The sequence below is a fragment of the Aythya fuligula genome, chromosome 8 (assembly GCF_009819795.1).
Source record: "Aythya fuligula isolate bAytFul2 chromosome 8, bAytFul2.pri, whole genome shotgun sequence".
NCBI lineage: Eukaryota > Metazoa > Chordata > Aves > Anseriformes > Anatidae > Aythya > Aythya fuligula.
Window position 1 is genome coordinate 9,053,472 of NC_045566.1, and position 19,968 is coordinate 9,073,439.

At 53.8% G+C, this 19,968-nt stretch overlaps 1 protein-coding gene across 1 annotated transcript; it reads left to right on the plus strand.

Annotated features, from left to right (window-relative positions):
• The first annotated feature begins 10,791 nt into the window (after positions 1–10,791).
• Positions 10,792–19,968, plus strand: MOB3C (MOB kinase activator 3C). Its single transcript, XM_032192542.1, has 3 exons — positions 10,792–11,254; positions 16,546–16,748; positions 19,605–19,968. Exons 1-3 carry the CDS (start codon positions 10,834–10,836, stop codon positions 19,632–19,634), a joined length of 654 nt encoding a protein of 217 aa, XP_032048433.1. The 5' UTR covers positions 10,792–10,833; the 3' UTR covers positions 19,635–19,968.

The following is a 19,968-nucleotide window of genomic DNA, read 5'->3' on the forward strand; positions in this document are numbered from 1 at the left end:
GAGAATGGGTCTGATGGTCTAAAACAGATTCCTCTTTGTTACCTTGTGTGTGAGGTTCCTCATACAGATGTATAATGCGGCCTGCGTGGTTTTTCAGGACTAAAGAACAGAATGACTTAGATTTGTTCTGGGAATGTTGTGCTTCTTAATTGATATATCCATTTCATCCTGTTGCTGGGTTTCTATCTCAGAGTTGTTTTTCTTGAGGAATAGGGTATTATAAACATGGTTTTATTTTTGTATATTTTTGAGTAGTGTAGAGGAATTATTGTGTGCTTTATAGCATGTTTTTTCTCAGACTGGCATCTACTCAGCCAGCTCTACAAACGGTATTTAAAGGGACAAAAATAGCTCCTGTTTCTGTATCAGGAACAGCACTACTTATAATAAAAGCAAGATGAAATGGTATAATAACAGAGCTAGAGCCACCGACCAGTTCTTCAATTGCTAAATGACAACTCATGGAAAAAATGCATTAGTGTGGATATGCACAGCCACTTTGGCATGTTTGTAGCAGTGTTTGCAGGAACCTGGCTTTACAGACTGCAGTGGGGTGGTGGTGTTTTTTTTTTTTTTTTTTTTTCTTTAACCTGCTTTCAGCAGAAGAATCCCAAAGAGTTTGTGCTTTGAGCTCCTCGTTTTCTTTCCCAGCAGAGGCAGACAGGCCTCTGTGGGCAAGGGCAGCCTGTGCAGGGATCATCCATGTGCCACCACTGCACATGTTGGTAAGTAAACAGAAGACAACCAGGAGCAGCACTGAAATAAGTCCCCTGTCCACATCACATCACTGACACAAACTTGGCGTTAGAGCTCGTTATCCGTCATGTCCAGCCCACGTTACACCTTCCCATCTGCTTGCTGAAGCTGGCAAGCATTTCCTCCTTTGCCAAAGAAATAGGGAGGAGGAGAAGCAACTTCTCTGTCAGAAAAAGACCAATTTTGGGGGCAGGCCTGGTAACAGATTTTTTTATGCTACCCTTAACCGTGACCTGATACAGGTTTGCTTAGTTACAAAGTGCCCTTACACAGTCTGTTAGTTAGTGTAATTGCAGGACCCTGTTGCTGTAATACTGTCACAGCACACTTTGAGCCTCTTCCTTGGATGTGAACAGTGTTCAACTAAGCACTAAAGGCAGATAGTGAGGTTTTACTGATGAGATCTGGTTAACAGTGATTTTTGTGTGTTAGGCATGAACTCTTGTCCATTAAAATATGTTTCTAGGAGAGGTCCATCTCCTGGGGCTGTGCTGCAAGGAGATGGTTTTGTTCTCTGGTATTGCCATTGTTTCTGATTGGGTTGGGTCTGAGAAAGTGTGCACAGCAGGGGAGTAATCAAGGGAGGTGTGGATAGGGCTGTTATAATCTGAACAGCCCATCACCTTTATTAAAGAGCATTTTTCCTTCTGTTTTTCAGCATTCGTGCTCCGTTTATCATTTTCCCCTAGCTGAAATAAGAGCAGTTTTGATTCATTATTCACTCCCTGCTTTGAAGAAGTCAAAGTTGCTGTATTCATTTTTAATACAGCTATAATACAACATCCCTGGATGAGTAATTGCTAACAGGAGTGAAACTCAAGGCCTCCAGATCCACGCCTGAGCCTCTTTCTAAGCTTAAAAGACCAAAGTCTCCAGTATAAGGCTGTGAGCAGTCACTACCTGTAATTTGAGTAGGTTTTCTTCAAGCCATGGGGTGATTAGTCATAAGCTAAGAACTTCTCCAGGGGTTTAAGACAGAAAAAAATGGTACAATATAAAGGAGGAAACTTTTTTTGTGTTGCACACCCTGGATGTATTTTTGAGTAAGGCCCTACCTGAAAAAGCAAAGCTGATCATACCACTCACACCCATGTTACTAAGAGAAGGGGGTGACTACCTTTTCTGGCCCTAGAAGAGGTGGGATCAACCGATGGAGAGAGCAAGTGCTTTTTTCTTCAGGTATTTTCATGTGCCGTAACATGTTTCCTCCTTGGGTCAGGGTGAGACCACTGGGCACGGGAATTCCTGACTGTGCTGATGACCTGAGGTTGCCTTGTGTCTATACAAACTAGAAGAGCCAAGAGCTTGCTAGGTTTGTGTGTGCACAGTGGTAGGAAGACTTGCTGAGGGCTTACAGAGCTGAAAGTTGCACAACCTAGGAGCTATTCCCACCTCTTCCACTGATGCAGCCTTGGCATGGGCTGGCCACAGGCCCTCTGCAGCTTGGCGCACATCAGCAGCTACTCCAGGTCTAAGCCACTAAAAACTCACGTAGGGTTTGTCAGACACTTGTACTTGGGGTGTGTGACGAGCCTAAGAGCTGCTGAAATAAACCTTTTGGTCGTAGCTTGGGTAACCGTGAGAGACGCTGTGCTGTGTGACCACTAGAGGGAAGATGTCCCTTCGCTCTGAGCACACAGTTTACACAGCCTGTCTGCTCAACTTTGTTAACTCAGGGTGAGTTTTGTGCTAGGAAAGCATATAGCCACCCAGGCTGACCTGTGTGGGCAAGCAGCAACAGAAGGCAGTGGGGTGTAATGAGCCAAAGGGTCCCACTCCCTCTGGGAAGGATGCAGGGCCCCAGTAACTCCAGCAGCAGTTTTCCAAGTAGTTTTTGCTGATTTCCAGCCACTTGAGGGCCAGGGTCTTCCTGAGCTGGGTGCGTCTCTCTTTAGTAGCCCTCAAGGGGGCATGTTCATGGAGGAGAAACCCAAACCTCCTCAGGGCCCTGTGTAGACCTCAGCTCCTGCAGCAGGAAGCTTGTGGCTGAGGTGGGTGCCACACGAACCGTGACCTCGGTGCCACCTGCATTCGGGATGTGACAGCAGCTCCTCTTAGGAGCAGAGAAGCCAGTTTTACAGCCAGAAGCTCTTGGTTATCAGCACCTCAAAACCAGGGCTTGCCCCCACCCCTGTCGCCCCAGGGAGATGTGCCTCACGTCACCAGGAAAGCCGGAGGCCATCCCGCTCCCCGGGGACGCACCCTGCCTTGTCAAAGGCGACAGTCGAGGAAGTGCAGACTGAACAATGCTCGTGCCCTTGTTTAAAATGCTGAGCCTGGTGCTTTTTCATCTGTGTCTGTTTCTTCCTGTGCTTGGCGATCGAAGATTAGAGGCCTGGAGAACAGCAAGGCTGCGGTCCCTGCGCAGGAAGTCCCCGCGCGCTATCTCTGAGTGTCTGAAGGACTCCGGCGGGGCAGCTTGCTCTTCCTGGCGCTGCACGGCCCACGCAAACTTCTCTGGAGGAGTCCTCTGCCTCTGGAAAGAAACAGAGCAACCCCTGCTCCCTTTTGTGTTCATTGGGGTGTGCTGTGCCTTGAACCATGTGAAGTCCCATGGTGGTGTTGGGCCTCTTCCCGTGAGCGTCTGCAAGGTCTGGCAGAGCCATCCAGCGCTCCGGGCCCGCTTCCTTCCCCGCTTCCTTCCCTCCCTGATAAATTCAGCCGTGCACCTGCCTTCACGAGCAGGACCAGAACACCCTCTTCCTTCCTCCGGGATGGACAAATGCCCTCCTCACAGCGACACAGCCCCCTCCTGCCCCAAACCCACAGCTGGGACCACGCGTGGCTCCACTGCCTCCCTGCTCTGGGGGGTTTCCGAAACCTGCAGCCTTGCGTGGGGTGGCTGCTTTCACCTCGCCATGAATTCCCTCCGGGATCTTTGCTGCCCATCCAAGCCTCCCAGCTTTGGATTTGAGCCTTCTCATCAGCGTTTTATTTGAAAGGTTCCTCCTGGCTGGGCACCAGCTGCTGGAGAGCTGCCCCAGCCTCTGTGTTATGAGGTCCCAGGACGTTTTGGGGTTTCCCGCATCATTTGGGGACAAGCATGGACTCGGTGCCTGTTGGGTTGCTGGGGAAGAAGAGAGCAGCATGGCATAAACCCTGATAAAGAGAAATAAAGAGAGCATGCGGTGCTGGGGATGTGTCCCCAGGTGCTGGTGGCTCTGTGGGGCAGGAGGATTTGTCCCTGCCAGCTCACCCCACCCCACTGGGGGAAACTGCACCCCACGGTGCTCAGCAAAAGGAAAAACTAAAAGATTTTGCTATTGCATGAACTCACTGAAGCAAGAGGCAGGGCTGGTTCGCCAGCTACCAGGAAGAGCCTGCCCAGCTGATTTTGATGGTGTTGCTTTAACCCGAAACCACTGGCCCTGACCACGCGAGCACTGGCCCTGCCTCCATAAAACATCCCGGGGCACTGGAGAGGGCACAAACGTGGAGCTGTTGTATTGGATGAGCTGATGATCACAAGCAAGCTGGACAGATAGATCTGACAGCTCTCTTGTTTTAGGTTTAATTATTCATGGCTATATTTTCCCCTTTGCAAGGCTGCGGTGCCCTGTGGTTCCCTCCAACCCCAGCTCTGAGCGTGCAGGTTGTTTCACCTCCTGATTTTATCTTTTCTGCAGAAACGTGCTGCAGCTGCGACACCTCAGCTGCCTCACATTGCGATGGGTGCCAGCTCCGTGGTCCTGCCTGGGGCCAGATCCCAAGCACAGGTGAGTCCTGCATGTCCTTGGTGTGTCCCCACCCCATCACCTGGCCACAATGTGCCCTTCAGCCACATCCCTGCTGGCTGATCGGGGACATTTGTCATCACCGGGTAGGTGGCTTTATTTTTAAGGATTGTCTCTGAACCTCGTGGCTCCAGGGCAAACCCTGGCATCACCCACAGCTGTGAAGCCTCTGAATGGGGGAAAAAAAAAAAAAAAAAAAAAAAAAAAGCTAAATCCTCAGGAGCAACAGGCAAAGCCCCCATCCTACACCCTCTCCCTTCATGCAAACATTCACAGCACCAGGATCCTCCCATCTTATGGCAGCAGCATCAGCAGGAGCATCCCAGAGCGGGGAGAAACCCTATTAGTGCCACTCCCCCCCCCCCAAAAAAAAAAAAAAGTAAAATAAAAAATAAAAAAAAGCAAACAAACAAACCAATTGCTGTAGTACATTGAAAATGTAATTGAAAATACAACTTGGAAGCACCTGCATCTCAGCGGGGACCCAGCGCTGCTCCCTGGGGAGGAGGAGGGGATCGGGGACAGGGAGCTGGGACACCAGCACCGCTCAGCTGCCTCCTGTCCCCCTCAAACACCTGCCGGCTTCACGCCGGACCTGTGCTAGGTGTTTTATATCCCTGTTCAGGCAGCCGGAGCTGAAGCCAGCCGTGCTCCTCCCGCAGCCCTGGCCGTGCCAAACCGTCCCACGCCACTCCTGCCGTGCCCACCGCGCTGGCTCGAGCGGCACTGAAACATCTCAACACACTTCATAACTCTCCCCACCTCTCAGACTAACAAAAGTAAGTCCTGTCTGAAGCCGAAGGCTTTCTTGCCTTTTGTTCTGCTGCTTCTTTCTTCTCTCTCTTTTTTTTTTTTTTTTTTCCTTGGGAGGCGCCCAGCTCGTCCCGGCGCTTTCCCCCTTTGGCGGATTTTTGGGGTGCAAAGCGGGGAGGGATGTGCCTGCATTTGCCCAGACGTGCGTGTGGCTGTGTGTGCATGAGTGGGAGCTGCTGGTGGAGCCGGGGGGGCCGCGGGGCCCGGGGACAGCTGCGGCTCGGCAGGGTCAGGATGTGACATCAGCGGCGGCACAAAAACCCTCGGCCCCGCTTTCTGCGACGAGAGCCCGGCCAACATCGGCGTGCGGCCGCTCCTCCCGCCGTGGGGCATCCCGGCGGGCGCTGGGCTTTTGTTTTGAATCAGGTTATTTAATTATTTTTTAATTTTTATTTTTTTATTTTTTTTTTATTTTCCCTAGTAAGAGAGCAGCAAGCGCAGCGGGATCGTGTGCTGGCGGCTGGGCGTGCCGGGGATGAGGTGAGTGCTGGGCTGGGGAGAGGAGCAGCACCAACGTCCCGGTGCTGTGTCCCCCACACCCCCAAGGATGCTCCTGGGGTGTTTCCAAGGCAGGGAGGGCAAACCCTGGGGAGAAACGAGCCCCCCCTACCCGGCTGGGACACGGGAGCCTGCGGAGACTCTTCCCCACGCTGCCGGTGTCTCAGCTGGGCTGTGAGTGTGTGAAAACCGAGGGGTCCTGTGCCTGGGGTGTGGGATGGTGCTGGGCTGGGGAGCCTGGGGGTGTGTGGGGCATGGGGGGAGCCCACGGTGCAGGTGGACACCCCACAGCCTGGTGGGGACGGTTCAGGAGGTGGCTTTGTCCGTGTCCAGGGGAGGGCAGGGGGAGCTGGGGAGGGCGAGCGGTGAGGATGTGCTTCCAGCCACTGGTGTGTGTCCCGCCAGAGTTCCTGGCGTTTGGGATTGTGGCTGTGATGGTGGGGGGATCACCCCATGGGACTGATCTCCCTGGGTGCCACAGGGAGACTGTCTGCAGGGCTCCGAGCAAGTCACTGGTGGCTGCAGCAAAATCCCAGCCCCAGGAGTGAGGTACCCCCAAACAGCATCACCCCAAAGTGAGCTGGATGTGCCACCTGCAGCACAGAGAGATGGGGCTTGGTTTTCTGGGGTCGGGGACACAGAGGGGACAGAGAGGCTGGTCTGGGGGTGAGCAGAGATGTGAGTGGTTCTGTTCCTGGAAACCACGTTGCTTTTCACCAAGTGGGGATTTCCGAGTGTCAGCAGAGCTGAGGGAAGTACCGGCACAGAGAGCAGAGCCCCGCTGCCTTTGGGAGCTGGGGCCTTCAAAAATAGTTGCTGGGGACTGCCCTAAATGCTGCTCGTGCCTCTCACAGGGCTCGGCAGCACCAGGAGCTGTGCCTGGCGTTTGGGGCTGGTGGGACCCTGCCTCCAGCCCCTGGCTCTCCACAGCCCTGCTGTCTGGCGTGCTGGCCCTCGATCCCCTTCCCGGCATCTTGTCTTGGCTCGTCTCCTGGAATTTTCCAGCGTTTGGGTTATATTTGGGATCGGCAGCCAATAACCCCATTTCTCACGGACGGCCCAGCTGGGGCTTGGCTCCAGCAGGAAGCCCGGGGAGAGGGAGCGGGGCCAGAGGCCCGAGGCCGTGCCCCCAGCACCTTCCTCCGGCACTGCCCCTCCTTTAAAACCAGACGTGGCCATGGGGAGAGCTGCAAAACCTCCTTGGGGAGCACTGCCTGCCCACAGCCCCTGATGGGATGGGGTCTGAGCTGCTGACAGGGATGCTCGGGGGAGGCAGCTCAGCCTTCAGGGCCTTTCTGGTGCACCTCAAGCTCCCCACAAAGAAACCCCAGCTGTAGGTGCTCCAGGACAGGTTGAGCTTTGCAACAGAGCTTCTCTGGTGCTCGTGGGGAGCTGTGGGGTCAGGATGCAGACCATAACACAGCCATGAGCAGCAAAAAACACATCCGAGCCCCTTTGCCAGCAGGCAGCTGGTCAGGCCGGCCGTCTGGAGGCCATCTGGGGGCTCAGGCTGGTGTCTGGGCTAGCACCGGCCCCGCCATGCAGGACAGTAGCAGGAGGGGAATTTTTGCCCAGACGGAGCGGCCTAAGGCCAAAATCCACCAGGGGAAGCAGAGGGGGGACACGTGGAGCCGGCAGGTTTCATGGGAGCCCCGCTACGTGGGGCTCGGTGGGCTCAGGGCCTCGCGGAGGCTGCTGCCGGGCGGTTTCAGATGCCTGTGTGCGTGTGTCAGCGTCTGGGGCTGCGTCCAGGGCTGGCGCAGGCACCAGGCCCGCTGCCAGCTGGAGGTGCCGCTGCCGGCGCCTTCCTCCCCCTTGTTATTCCCGACCCCGGTCAGAAATAAGCACTGCTACGTCCCGGGGGCACTCGCAAAGAGCTTTCCCCCTCCCCGAAGCCAAGTCATTGACTTTACAGCCCTAAATATAAAGGGAGAGGAGGGAGATGAGCTTTGAAAGCAGGGAAACCGAGGCAGGGAGCGTGGCACTGTCCCCACCAGAGCCCAGTCCTCATCTGTCAGCCCCTGCTGGTTTTGGGATTCGAGCTGGTTTGGGGTCAGAGATGCCGGCCTGCACTGGTGGCCTTGCTGGGAGCACGGGATTGTTTGCAGTGGGCAGAGGAAGCTCCCCTCCCTTCTGTTTTGCCTTTTTTTCCCCCTTTTGTTTTGCCAGTTTCTAAACAGCCCGTTCGGTGTTGTTCTTAATTTAAAACAAAGCCTTTGTCTGGCAGTGCTCTTCTGTGGTTTTCAAGTGATTTAAAGGAAAAAAAAAAGGAAAAGTATCCTCCCCAAATCCGAAACTAAGGGCTGATCCTGACCCTGAACTTGTTTCCCCCCATCCAGTTCATTTCCTTTCTCCCCTGGCCCTGCCAGCCCTCTAGGAAACCAGGATTTTGCACGTCCCAGCCTGCTGCAGCCCCACCGCACCCCTGCAGCTTCACCCTGCACCGACTTGGCTTTCACTAAACCCTACAAGTTTCTCTCCTGATCTGGTAAAATCAGGGGCACGGCTGAAACCAGCAGCCTTTGGAGCAGCGGAAGGGTTTCACTGGGTGTTAAACCAACCCCTGCAAAAAACGAGGCCATTTCAGGCAGGTGGATGGGGCAGGCACCGAGGATGTGAGCACGCAGCGGTGAGGATATGGAGGGCATGGGACCACCACCGAAACCCCGAACATCTCGCTCTGGAGGATTTGCAGGTGATTCAGGACGGGACATGCGGGGTGCCGGCACCGCCCTGCTGTGGGAATCGCAGGGCAGCCGTGCCTGGAGAGCCCGGGGGCAAGCTTTGATTTCGCACGTGGGAACTGGGGGCTGCCCGGCACCACGCCAGGCCCCCTGGGCACCGACGGCAGCGGGACGTGCACCGTCACGTTGCTGCCTCAGCCTGCTGGGGCACGGCTTTAGGATCTCCCCAAACGGGCATCCCGTTAGCGCTGCCTCATGCTCTGCTGCTCTAGGTTGAAGGCAGGGAGTGGGAAAAGCTGGTCCTGCAAGCAGCCCGAGGCCGGGGCCGCTTCCAACAGGCTGCTCTCTTGCCCAGTGTCCCCATTGAAGGGCTGCACTGGGTGTTTAAAGCCCCGGCCCTGGCCTCCCCGCTGCTCCTTCCCTGTGCCTCTCGCGTCTTTTCCTGCCCGCCGAGCAGGGGAAGCCTTGGAGCGAGGTTGGGAAAGAAGCCGGCTCTTGGCCCGGTGCCTCTCCCCGCTCCTTTCAGTCGTAAATCCCAGGATGTGCTGTTGGCTTTGTGTTAAATCGGATTTCTGGAGAAGAAGTTTTCTCCCCGATTCCGGTAAGGATTCACGAGGCCTTTGAGTGACTCGGTAATTCAGTAGCGATGCTGGCAGGGACCCCGAGAGCAAACCCGCCCGTGTTACCCAGCTGTGCCCGGCTGCCTGCGAGCTCGGGAGGGGGCTGCTCCCAGCACTTGGGCAGCGGCGCGTGGTGCTCCCTCATTGCTGCCCATCCCCAAAAGATGCAGGAAAACCTCCCGCAGGTGCTGAGCAGGGTTCTTGCCTTGTTTTTTTTTTTTTTTTTTTTTTTTAAATTGGGCATGGGGCCTGTGTGGGGGAAAATCACCTGCAGACACCGTAGTATTAAGCCATTGCATGATGGCATGGGGCAAAAATCACCTAAAAACACAAGTTTCGGGGCTGGGTACAGCAGGGTATGGCAGGGCGTGGTGCCAGCATGCCACAAGCTCTGTGATGGTGACAAAGCATTGCTGCATGTGTGGGAAAGGCTGCGGCTCGTCCCCACCAGCCTCCGCAGCACTGGAGGCTCCCACAGCAGGGATTTCCCCTCGCAGCCGTGTGGCTGTGGTGTAGAAACCCCCTCAGGGCAGATCCTGCACCCAGGGATGCCCCTGGGGTGGGCTCTGGGGGAGCACAGGGCTTCCCTTGCCAGACAGATGGCTGATCTCTGCTGGGTTAAATAGGATTTGCCTGTGGCTTGGGACTGAGTTAACAAAACATTGAGTTTACACAGCAAGCTTTTGGCTAAAAGATGTCTTTTTAACGCTGAATGTGCACCCAAGCCTTGCTTGGCCACCATTCCCTCCTGCTCGTGACTCTGGGTAAGTCACTTCCCCTTTCCGTGAACAGATTGATATTTTTAACTCTTTCTCCACCTCCTCCTCTCTGGGGGAGGCTGTCTGGGGATTTTTTTCCTCCCCAAGCCCCAGCAAAACATTTGGCACGCTGGGGCCTCCTGTTAACAACCCTGACGAGGCACACAGGGAACTCCAGGCAGACCCACGAGTGCTTCTCAGCCCGTCCAGGACACTCCGGAGCAGGCGGGATTTCCAGCGGAGCTTCAGGAAGGAAAAAAGGGAAACGCTGCAGACCTGCTCCGTGCTGGCCACCCCAGGCCGGCAGGAAGGGATGAGCTCAGAGTGGTGACTTCCAGACCTCGTCCCCTGTCCCCGGGGTGCTGCGAGGCTGGAGAAGTGTGGGGAGCTGTGGGAGCCCCAGCTCCCGTGCGCATTGTGCACCGGCACGGCCGCATCCTGGCACCGGCGCGCTCGGCTGCTGTTTGTTTCCCTTCTTCGGATGCGGGTTTTGTTCTTCCGAACAAACACACGGGGCTGAACAACAACAAAAATCCCCCCTCTTCCCGTTGAGCCGGGCGCTGGGGCTGTGTGAACCAGCGGCCAGCTGCGGTCGCAGCGTTGTCCGCAGGGCTGGCTCACAGCTATTTTTGGGAGCTGCGAAATCCCTGGGAAAGAGGCACGTCTCCTTTGCCAGGAGGGGATAAAAGACGCCAGGTTGGGGCTGCTGGGGTTGGTGAACACCACTGATATCACATTTTTTTGTTTGATGGCAATATTTACAGATAAAGGCCCGGAGATAAGAGGCTGGCTGGCTCCTCACTGCTGCCGTTGTGGGGCCAGCAGCATCCCGGCACTAGTTCGTCCCTGCGAGGCGCATGCACACAGCTCTGTGCATAACCAAAATCCGTGTCCTTCTCCTCCCAGAAACCTCCATCCCTGAAGATCCGTGGCTTTGACACCACTGCCCTCACCCTGGCCAGCCCAGCCCATGATGGCACTGTGTCTCAAGCAAGTCTTCAACAAAGACAAAACGTTTCGGCCCCGCAAGAAGTTCGAGCCTGGCACCCAGCGCTTCGAGCTCTACAAGAAAGCCCAGGCCTCCCTCAAATCCGGGCTGGACCTGAGGACGGTGGTGCAGCTGCCTCCCGGCGAGAGCATCAACGACTGGATCGCCGTGCACGTGGTGGACTTCTTCAACCGCATCAACCTCATCTACGGCACCATGTCGGAGTACTGCACCGAGAGGAGCTGCCCCATCATGTCGGGCGGGCTCAAGTACGAGTACCGCTGGCAGGACGATAGCAAGTACAAGAAGCCAACCAAGCTGTCGGCCCCGCAGTACATGTGCATGCTGATGGACTGGATCGAGATGCTCATCAACAACGAGGACATCTTCCCCACCAGGATAGGTGAGTGGGCCGTGGTTCCTCACAGAAGGGCTCTGCTTGTAACCAGTGCGGGTTCCCAAGCCATCACTGCAAACCTCCGGGTGGTGCTGAATTTAGCAATCCCAAGAGATTGGGGTTCCTCATTCTGTTTGCAGGAAAAAATATTCTTTTATTCGGTGCTTTCGTTTTTTCCATCTATGCTGTGATTCTGAGAAATGAGGGCTGGTAGGCTGTCTGCTCACCCATCCTCGAGGAGCTGAGCTGCAATGCTGCTTGCAGGTGGTCAGCCCACCCCCTCACCATCTTGTCCGTTCTGTCTTGATGGACCAGCTCCAGTTCTTTCTGCTTTTCTAAGCAGGTTCACGCTCCCAAAGTCTGGCCTTTGTCCTGCCTTGCTGCGTCACTTCTCAGCTCCTTTCCACTCCTGCTAATTCATCCCAGCCCTGACGATACATCTCATCGTGCTGTTTAGCTAAGGCGTCTCCAGAGCAGAGGCCTGACTGGGGATCCAGCCTTTCCAGCTGCTCACCCCCTGCATATGATGCAACCTTGCAAAAAGTTTGGCCTTAAGAGCTTGCAGCGGCTGCCAAAGGCAAAAGCAGCATGTGAAATAACCCCTCTGCTGCTGACCTGCTGTGTTTGGCAGCTGATATTGGCTCTGCTGCTGAGCTGCTTTCTCATTTGGGGAGATGTGCAGGGGCTGGAGCTGGTGTGCTGGCTGCTGGGTGCTGGTGAAAGACATCTACCACCTCTTCCATTTGCTGAGGGGCTGCTCTGGTTGTTTCCTGCCATCTTCATGGAGCAGAAAAGATCTATAAATAAGCTTTCGCCCTGCCAGTGTTCAAGAGGCACTTGGATAATGTCTTTAATAACATGCTTCAGCTTTTGGTTAGCTCTGAAGTGGTCAGGCAGTTGGACGCGATGGTCTTTGTAGGTCCCTTCCCACTGAACTTTTCTGTTCTGCTCTGTCCCACGGGATCTCTTCTTTCCCTGGGTCATTTGCACCAGACCTGGCTGCCAGAGTCTCAGTTGCTGCCCGGGAGAGGTTGCTTTCCAGAAAAAAATCCAAAGCCACTTGAATGGAAAGGAAGCTTTAGGGATCTTAGGGCGAAATGCAGGGCTTTGCAAGTCTGTTTCCCCAAGCAGCACAGCCGACAGAGCTGGATGAAACCACTGCAGTTGTTCTTAGGATTTTTATTAACATGCTGAAAAAGCCTTGGAAACATCGAAGAAAATGGTCTGTGTGGGATTTCTGGCTGCCACTAATTCTCACAGCCCCGTTTGGCTGTGCTGGAGCATCTAGGCACGTGCTGCTGCTTTTTTGGGGAAAGCCTCTGCCCCTCTGGGCTATGAGGCTTGGAGGGGTGACAGCTCTGTGCAAGCAGGAGAGAGGCAGCACATGGAGGCTTGGCTTGCCAAAATCTTAATTTCAGCCTTGTGGGATGGGGCACCCGGTCTGACCCGGCTGCACGGGCTCTGCTTGCAGTTAGGGGAGAGGCTCCTCTGACCGGGGGGCTCCTTCGTCCTGGGCTTGGAGGCTCAGCTGGAAATGAAAGGAGATGGTGAGGGTGGAGGAGATGCTGCATCTTCACTGTCCACAGGGAAGTCTACCCACAGGGCTCAGTCCCACTGAAAGGCTTTGCTGTATAAATCCTCCCTCTGGAAGGAAACCTGTCTGCCACGATGAGACAGTTTCCTGGCTGGGGTGAGCCTGGCTGCCATAAATCACCTCCAGCTCTCCCAGCCCACCCGGATCAGTTAACATGCGCTTAGCGCTCTGTTTCCGTTCTCCCAACCAACATAGCTGGCCTGAAAAAAAAAATAAAAAAAAATTAAATGCAGAATAAGCATTGTTCCCATGCAGGGATTAGAATAAGTGATTCTACAGGCTTATTTTTACCAGCTGGTAAAGCTATGTCAGTAGATTTCTTCATGAGCGAGTTACCACTGGGAAAATATCGGCTCCTTCTGGTCATCGCCCTGCCCCATGGTGCCTGCTGATAGCTGGGGAAATCACATTTCATGTTCACCGAGAACCTGCCCATGGTGAAAACCCAAACTTGGAGGGTTTGCAGGGCCACCTGTCCCATGCCCACACTGCCCCGTGTGCTGAGACGTCTCCGTTTTTAAAGCAGCATGGACGTGAGGCTTGGACCAAAAGCAGCGGCAGCAGCACCCGCACTGTCTGCCAGCCCTGCCCGTGGCTGCCAGGAGCATCACTTGCAGGAGGCTCTGGGGCTGTTCTTGGAAAGCTCTCCCAAGCCCAACCCTGCCATGCAAGCGTATTCCCAAAACAATGACAAAAAGCAGAGAAAACTTGATGCATAATTATCCCGTCCTTTCTCCCCGTAACAACAGGAGAAAAATGTTCAGAATTTGGCTAATTGTTGCAGTTTTCTCAGCTAGCTATTTTTTACACAATTTGCCTTTTATTTTCTCCCTTCTTTCTTCCCGAATTAATGCCACAGCAGCTTGCAGCTGCCACCGTGCTGTTAGTTTCAAAGGAGCTTTAAAGACGTATTTTTAGGAAAAGATGAATCACCGAACCATCCAGCGGCCAAAATGGATTTTTAGCAATAATATTAACGACGATAATTCATCACGTCGTTCACTGAATTACTGCTCTTGGAGAGGAAAAAATACGACTGCCAAGAAGCAAAATAGTTTCACATTACTGATTCATCATGAAAAAATGGAATTGGCTGGTGCACAAGGGCTGAGGAAGGGAGAGATGGCAGGAAGGGTCCAAGACCCGTCCGCCTTCCCTTCCTGTAAGCGCAGGCGCTTCGTTGCCTCTCATCCTCATTTCCTTTTCCTCGCGGTCCCACACGGCTTCCTTATGTTTTGAAGCAATCGGCGCAGAGGGTGGAAAACAGACTCCTCGGAGCATTAAATCACATCGTGGGGTTTCAAGGAAAACATCCAGGAATAACTGAAGCTGCTGATTCGTGTCAGGGCGGTGAGTCACGCTGCTGGCAGCGATGAAATCGTACCTGCTGCTGCGTTTACAGCCCTTGCCCTGCCTTCCAGCACGTCTGATGCTCTCCGTTTCCCTGCTCGGCTCCTGCTAGGACCATTTCTGCAAGCGGAGAGATGCGGGGAGAAGGAGCCAGAACCCAACCCTCAAAATCCCTGGGCCCAAAGGACCGTAGCAGGTGGCGGTGTCACGACGAGGTGACCCGCTGAAGTGCATGGGTGACAGCCAGCCAGCACGGCAGCCTGGCGGTGCCCGGAGAGGACAGCCTGACACTGACACCTTGTGATGGACACAAGGAAGAGCAGCCCAGCTTCAGGGCCCAGGAGCTGATGGTGCTGCTGGGTTCATGGGAAGCCACAGTGGTGGGGTAGCCCAGAAGGGTACCTCGAGCTCTTGGCAGCCCGATGCTCTCTCTGCAGGCATCATTCGGAGTGTGATAGCTCAGCAGCTCCCACAGTGGCTGTCAGCCACAAGCTTTGTGCTAAATCTCTGTTCCCTGATGCAAGAGATGCTTTTGGAGAACCCAGGTTGGAGCTGGATGTGTCTGCCCCTCCAGCTCTCCAGCCTGTGCACGAAGATGTTGCTGGCAGCTAGGACAAGAGAGTTCCTGGCTAACCTCAGGACAAAGGCAGAGGAAAGCCACCCGGCAGCTCTGGAGGTGGATCCTCCAACAGCAGTATCAGGACCAGATGCCATCAGCCCTGGCAGTCTGAGCCCGTTCTGTTCAGAACAGCCTGTGTTTCCCAGCTGGCTTCTGGGAACCTGCGTTCATCCGAAATGACTCGCTCTGATGGACTTTTCTTTATTAAAAGAAATATTTCTTGACTGGTTCCTCAAAGGTGTGCTCCGCAGGGGCCACCCTAATGGCTTGTCCCTGCCCCTATCCGGGTGATTAGGGCTTTTATTTGCTTAGCAAATTCTCACTCAGTGCAAAAAGCCCCAGTGAAGCCTTTGCTAAAGCACAATGCCCTTCCTGACGGCAGGGAAGCCCAGAGGTCTGCTCCATGCTCCCTGCCTCAGCACACAGCAGGCAGGGAGAGCTCCGCGGTCACGGGGTGAGGGCAGAAGCAGATCCCCACGAGAAGAGGGGCACGGCACTGCTGCTGGCAAACAAAACTGCCAGGAGCCAGTGGGAAAAAAACAAGTTAATTGCCTAGCGGGGCTGATGAGGAAGACTCAAATTACCATTTTTATTGTGTTTTTTTTTTTTTTTTTAGCCGAGAGATTTGCTGATGCTTTCCGCAGCATCATGCGTGAGCTGGCCACAGTTGAGCGGAGATTATTTGGGAAGATTTTTAAGAGGTTAAGTGCTGTATTAGTAAGAAGCTCGGGGAGGAGGTAGGTACAGCTGCGGGAAGGGAGGATTTAATTTTCTTGTTGCAGATTTGCATTGAATTGCTCAGGGGAGAGGAAGAACCGTTAGGAAAACAAATCATAATTGTTTCATTTTCCACGTTCCAAAAAAAATATTTGCAGGGGTTTCAAAAGCCAGGCTTCCTTTAGAGATTTGCTTGCTGACACGGACCCTGTTATACCTCTGAGATTTTCACTGTGATAGTAGTGTGTTTAGGCAAGGGTGGAAATGAAGAATAAGAAATTGTGTCCTTGTGCAGGACAAGGCCAGAAGTATAGAGTAAAGTGTGGTGGGCCCAGTTCCTGAAGAACCTGGGAGGACATTTCAGTAGGGAGCATCATACAGGCACAATGGCATGACTACGCAAGGACTGCCAAGCCAGGCGTCTCTGTTCCTGATTTAGTGACACAATTGTTTGAAACACGGCTCAGGAGGAAATCTGGAACCCCACCTGTTTCTGTGGATGCATCAGAAGTGATGTTTGAGGGCGTGTGGAGGAAGAAAGGTAGCACAACCCTTGGTTTTGGTTCTGAGGAGCAGGGAAGGTTTCCGTCCTGCTGAGACAGGTTTTGTTCTGTCGTAGACTTGGGTAAAGACATTTTTGCTGCACTGGGTCTGCTCAGGTTTTTGTGGAAAGGGCAGGACAGAGGGATCCAGACAGGGAAAGATGTGGCCTCCTACACTGGATGAGAAATTTTCTCTTCTAGGGAAACTCCCCAGATTGCCAGAATTGCAGAAAATTGCTGGTCGGGCGATGAGGAAATTGGGCAAGGGAGAAAGCTGGATGGCACAGTGCCCCGCTGGAGCTGTCACCTTGGCATTGGCCAAGGGAGTCTTTCACCCATGGCTCCCTGTTAAGCACAGCAGCAACATTTACACTCTGGCTGTTGTTTTGTTTTGTTTTCCTGGTGGTGGTGGGGTTTTATTTTCATTTTTTTCCAGAAATAGTCAAACGTTTTCCAACGTGCTTCTGCTTTGCAGGTGTCCCCTTCCCCAAGCAGTTCCAGCAGGTTTGCACTAAGATCCTCACCCGCCTCTTCCGTGTCTTCGTCCACGTCTACATCCATCACTTTGACAGCATCATCAACATGGGTGCCGAGGCTCACGTCAACACCTGCTACAAGCACTTTTACTACTTCATCAGGGAGTTCAGCCTGGTCGACCATCGGGAGCTGGAGCCTTTGGTAAGGATGCCCCAGGTGGGGCCGGGCTCTGCCCCCTGCAGTCACCCTCTGTGGGCTCTTTCAGCCACCCAGAAGCACACCCACGGTTTTTGTCTCTGCACCACAACAGGGTGTCCCTCTGAAATCTTGGTAGCTCTAACAAAATTTGCACACCAAGTGTTGCCAGGCACTTGTGTGCACGCGGCTTTCTAGGGTCAGATCTGAGCCCAGATCTCCTCTCCAGGCTTGAGTGTTCCTATTATGGTCTAAGGTCCTGGCTTCAGCTCCAAGTGCGAATTACAAGGAGGCTGGAGGAAGGCGAGCCCCAGCAGGGCACACAGCTCCAGACAGCAGCTATCCAAGCCAAATGAGAGAGGCCTTGCTGGAGCTCCAGGATCTGCTGCAGCCTCCCCTGGGAAGCAATTAGCCAGGCAGAGACCTTGGAAAAAGCAGGGCTGGGCACCAGAGGAAGAGCAAGACAGGCCCGGCACATAAACCAGAAAATGTGCATGTTTTTGTAACACAAGCAAAGGTGTCACAGGCAAAGTCATGTGTGGTCTGACCTAGAGATGATGTGTTGTGATGGGGAGAAGAATTAATAGGGAGCCCACTGTCACTGCGTCCCGTGTCCTTCTTCCTCCCCAGCACCCCTCATGACAAACCTCGTTAGCATCGAAACACAGCCCGTGATGGTGTCATCTGCTTTGGCTGATGCTGGCTAACGTAAATAATTAGCACTAATAGCCAAAGCAGAGGCTGACATCGCTAAATAGCCTTTCAATGCCACTGACTCATGCAGCACGGGATCATTTATGGGTCTGGATGAATTGAAGATGAATAGATTTTCCAGCGTGATGCAACCAGGGTTAAAGTACAAGGAAATGAGGTGTGTTTCTCTCTGGTCTGTCTTGTTTCTTGGTGTGCCCATTGCCTGGTTTGCACTGCTGGTATCCAAGCCCTGCGGGAGGCTCAGGCACCTCCTTTCCCCGGGCGATGCCTGGCTGTAGGTGTGAGCGAGTGACCTGCAGCCAGAGGGTGGCTGTGCCCTGGATGTAGTGCTGTGCTGGGGACAGAGGGACAAGTTCCTGCAGCTTATGGGCAACTTTCGAGGATTGAAAGCCATTCTGATCACCCTGTTACCCCAGGGAGGCTGAAACTGGGCATTGGGCCCAAACTCTGAGTGGGTTAGGACATTTCTCTCTGCTGCACGCAGGGAAAGCTGCACTTGGACAGCCAGAAAACACCAGGAGACCAAAGGGGACAAAATCAGGCTTCTGTAACGATTCCTTCCCCCCAAGACACAATATCAGGCAGTCAGTGGCTTGCTTTGCTCCTCTCCTCACCGGGCTGTACCATGGCTGTTGCCCTGCCCCTGGGTGTTTTTCAGTCTTGAAGAACTCTTCAGCTGGTTTGACACACAGGTGAGGACAGACAGTGCGTTGCATCTGCCTTCATTGTAAGTTAAGAGTGTAGGATCTTCGTTTTGCAAGTCCTCAAAGGTTGCAGAAAGCTGATCATCTCTCATTTGGGATGAGATGAACTTTCCTTGAGAAGCTGAGTCCCTCCTGACTGCCTCATGAGCCCGGAGGACTGACCTCACCTTGCACTTAGCTGGCCAGTTAGCCTGCACTAATCCCATGGGAGAGGAGAGTCCTGTTCCCTGTGCGTGGCTGTGGAGGGCCACCAAGCACATGGGCACTTGGAGAGAGCAGGACAGCAGGTCTGAGTGCTGTACTATGGCTGGAGCTGCCCAGATGTGGGTTTTCTTCTGGGGAAGCCCCAGTTTGGAGATTTAGGATGGTGAGGAAAGAAAAATCAGCATCTCATCAGCCAGAGAATGTCCAGTTAGGCCCAAGTAGCTTGAAAAAAATACAGGGATTATGGGATGAAGGGGTTCTTGGTTTGAAAGACTGCCTCTGCCTGAATTTCCCTTTGCTGTCTCAATCAAACTTTTGTCAAACTTCTTTAGGAAGTGATTTCATAGCAGTGAATTGCGGGAGCCAAAAACGAGATAAGAGAAATCTTTTGCAAAGGCAGAACTGGTGACAGGCAGTGATTCACTCTTAGCAAAGGCCAAGTGCAGAAATGGGGGCTGAGGGGAGCTGTGCACTTGGGGGAAGAGGCAGCAGGTCGTGGCACTGGGCAGCAGCACTGGCAGAGCCCCAGCTGGTCTCGTACCAAGGCAGGGCGCAGGGGACTTCCATGGCTGCAGAGAAGCCCTCTCTTTGCCACTCCTACTCAATGGAGTTAGTCAAGCTCCTTAAGGTGAGAATAACTATGGCCTTCCACCAGCTGAAAGGTGGGCACCTTCCCAATGCAGCCAGCACTGTATGATTCCATCCTGGCTAAAATCCCCATTTATGAGCCTAAACAGAGCTTGCTCTTGTCATCTTGTCCCTCCCTGTGTCCAGTGCCGATGGCTCAGGCCTAGGATTTGAAGGTGAAGCATTTGGCAAGCGACAAGAGCGGTGACAATGAGAGGAGGGGACTGGCTATGGACGCTTGGGCCCGAGTGGCTGATGGAGGAGCTGATGAAACCGGGGAGCCCTGCTTCTGTGCCTTAGGGGTCCCACAAAGCACTAGACCCCCTGAGAGGGACATGAAGCAACCAGCACTAAAGGCTTCCCGTGTCCCTCTGCTGTTAGAGTTTATTTGCACAACAGTGTGGGATCCCTTGCCAAGGCCACAGGTCCTTCGGTGAGCTGCTGGCACCTCCTGGAGCGAGAGCTCTGCGTCCTGAGGCTCTGGGAGCAGCACTGCCTGCTCCCTTCGAGCCAGCAGCAGGCTACCTGCCAAGCTGCCCCGCGTGGCACTACGGTGTCAGCTGTCTCTGCACTTACTGGTTCTGTCTTTTCTTTTCCCTTTCTTCCAATGCAGAAGGAAATGACAGAACGGATTTGCCACTGAGGTGATGTCGGCGGGCGCACTCAGCCAGCACCCGACGGGACAAGAGTGCTGGGGGACCCCTCCCGAGGACCTGCCCTGGGAGTCTCAACTGAACTATGAATGCTGCGGAAGAGCCTCTTCAGGCCAGAGCTGGATCCCAAGCTTGCTAAACATCTCTGAGCATACATATTTTAAAAATTTTAACAGATCCCAGTCTGTCATGTGGCTACTGTCTTAGAAAGCCACTGACTTCTGGCGAACGGGGCAAGCTGGGTTGACTGATACACACTCTGGTCTCTAAAAACCAATCCCATGTGTGATAATATTTCCTCAGCTAACTTGCCTCTTGTTTTGT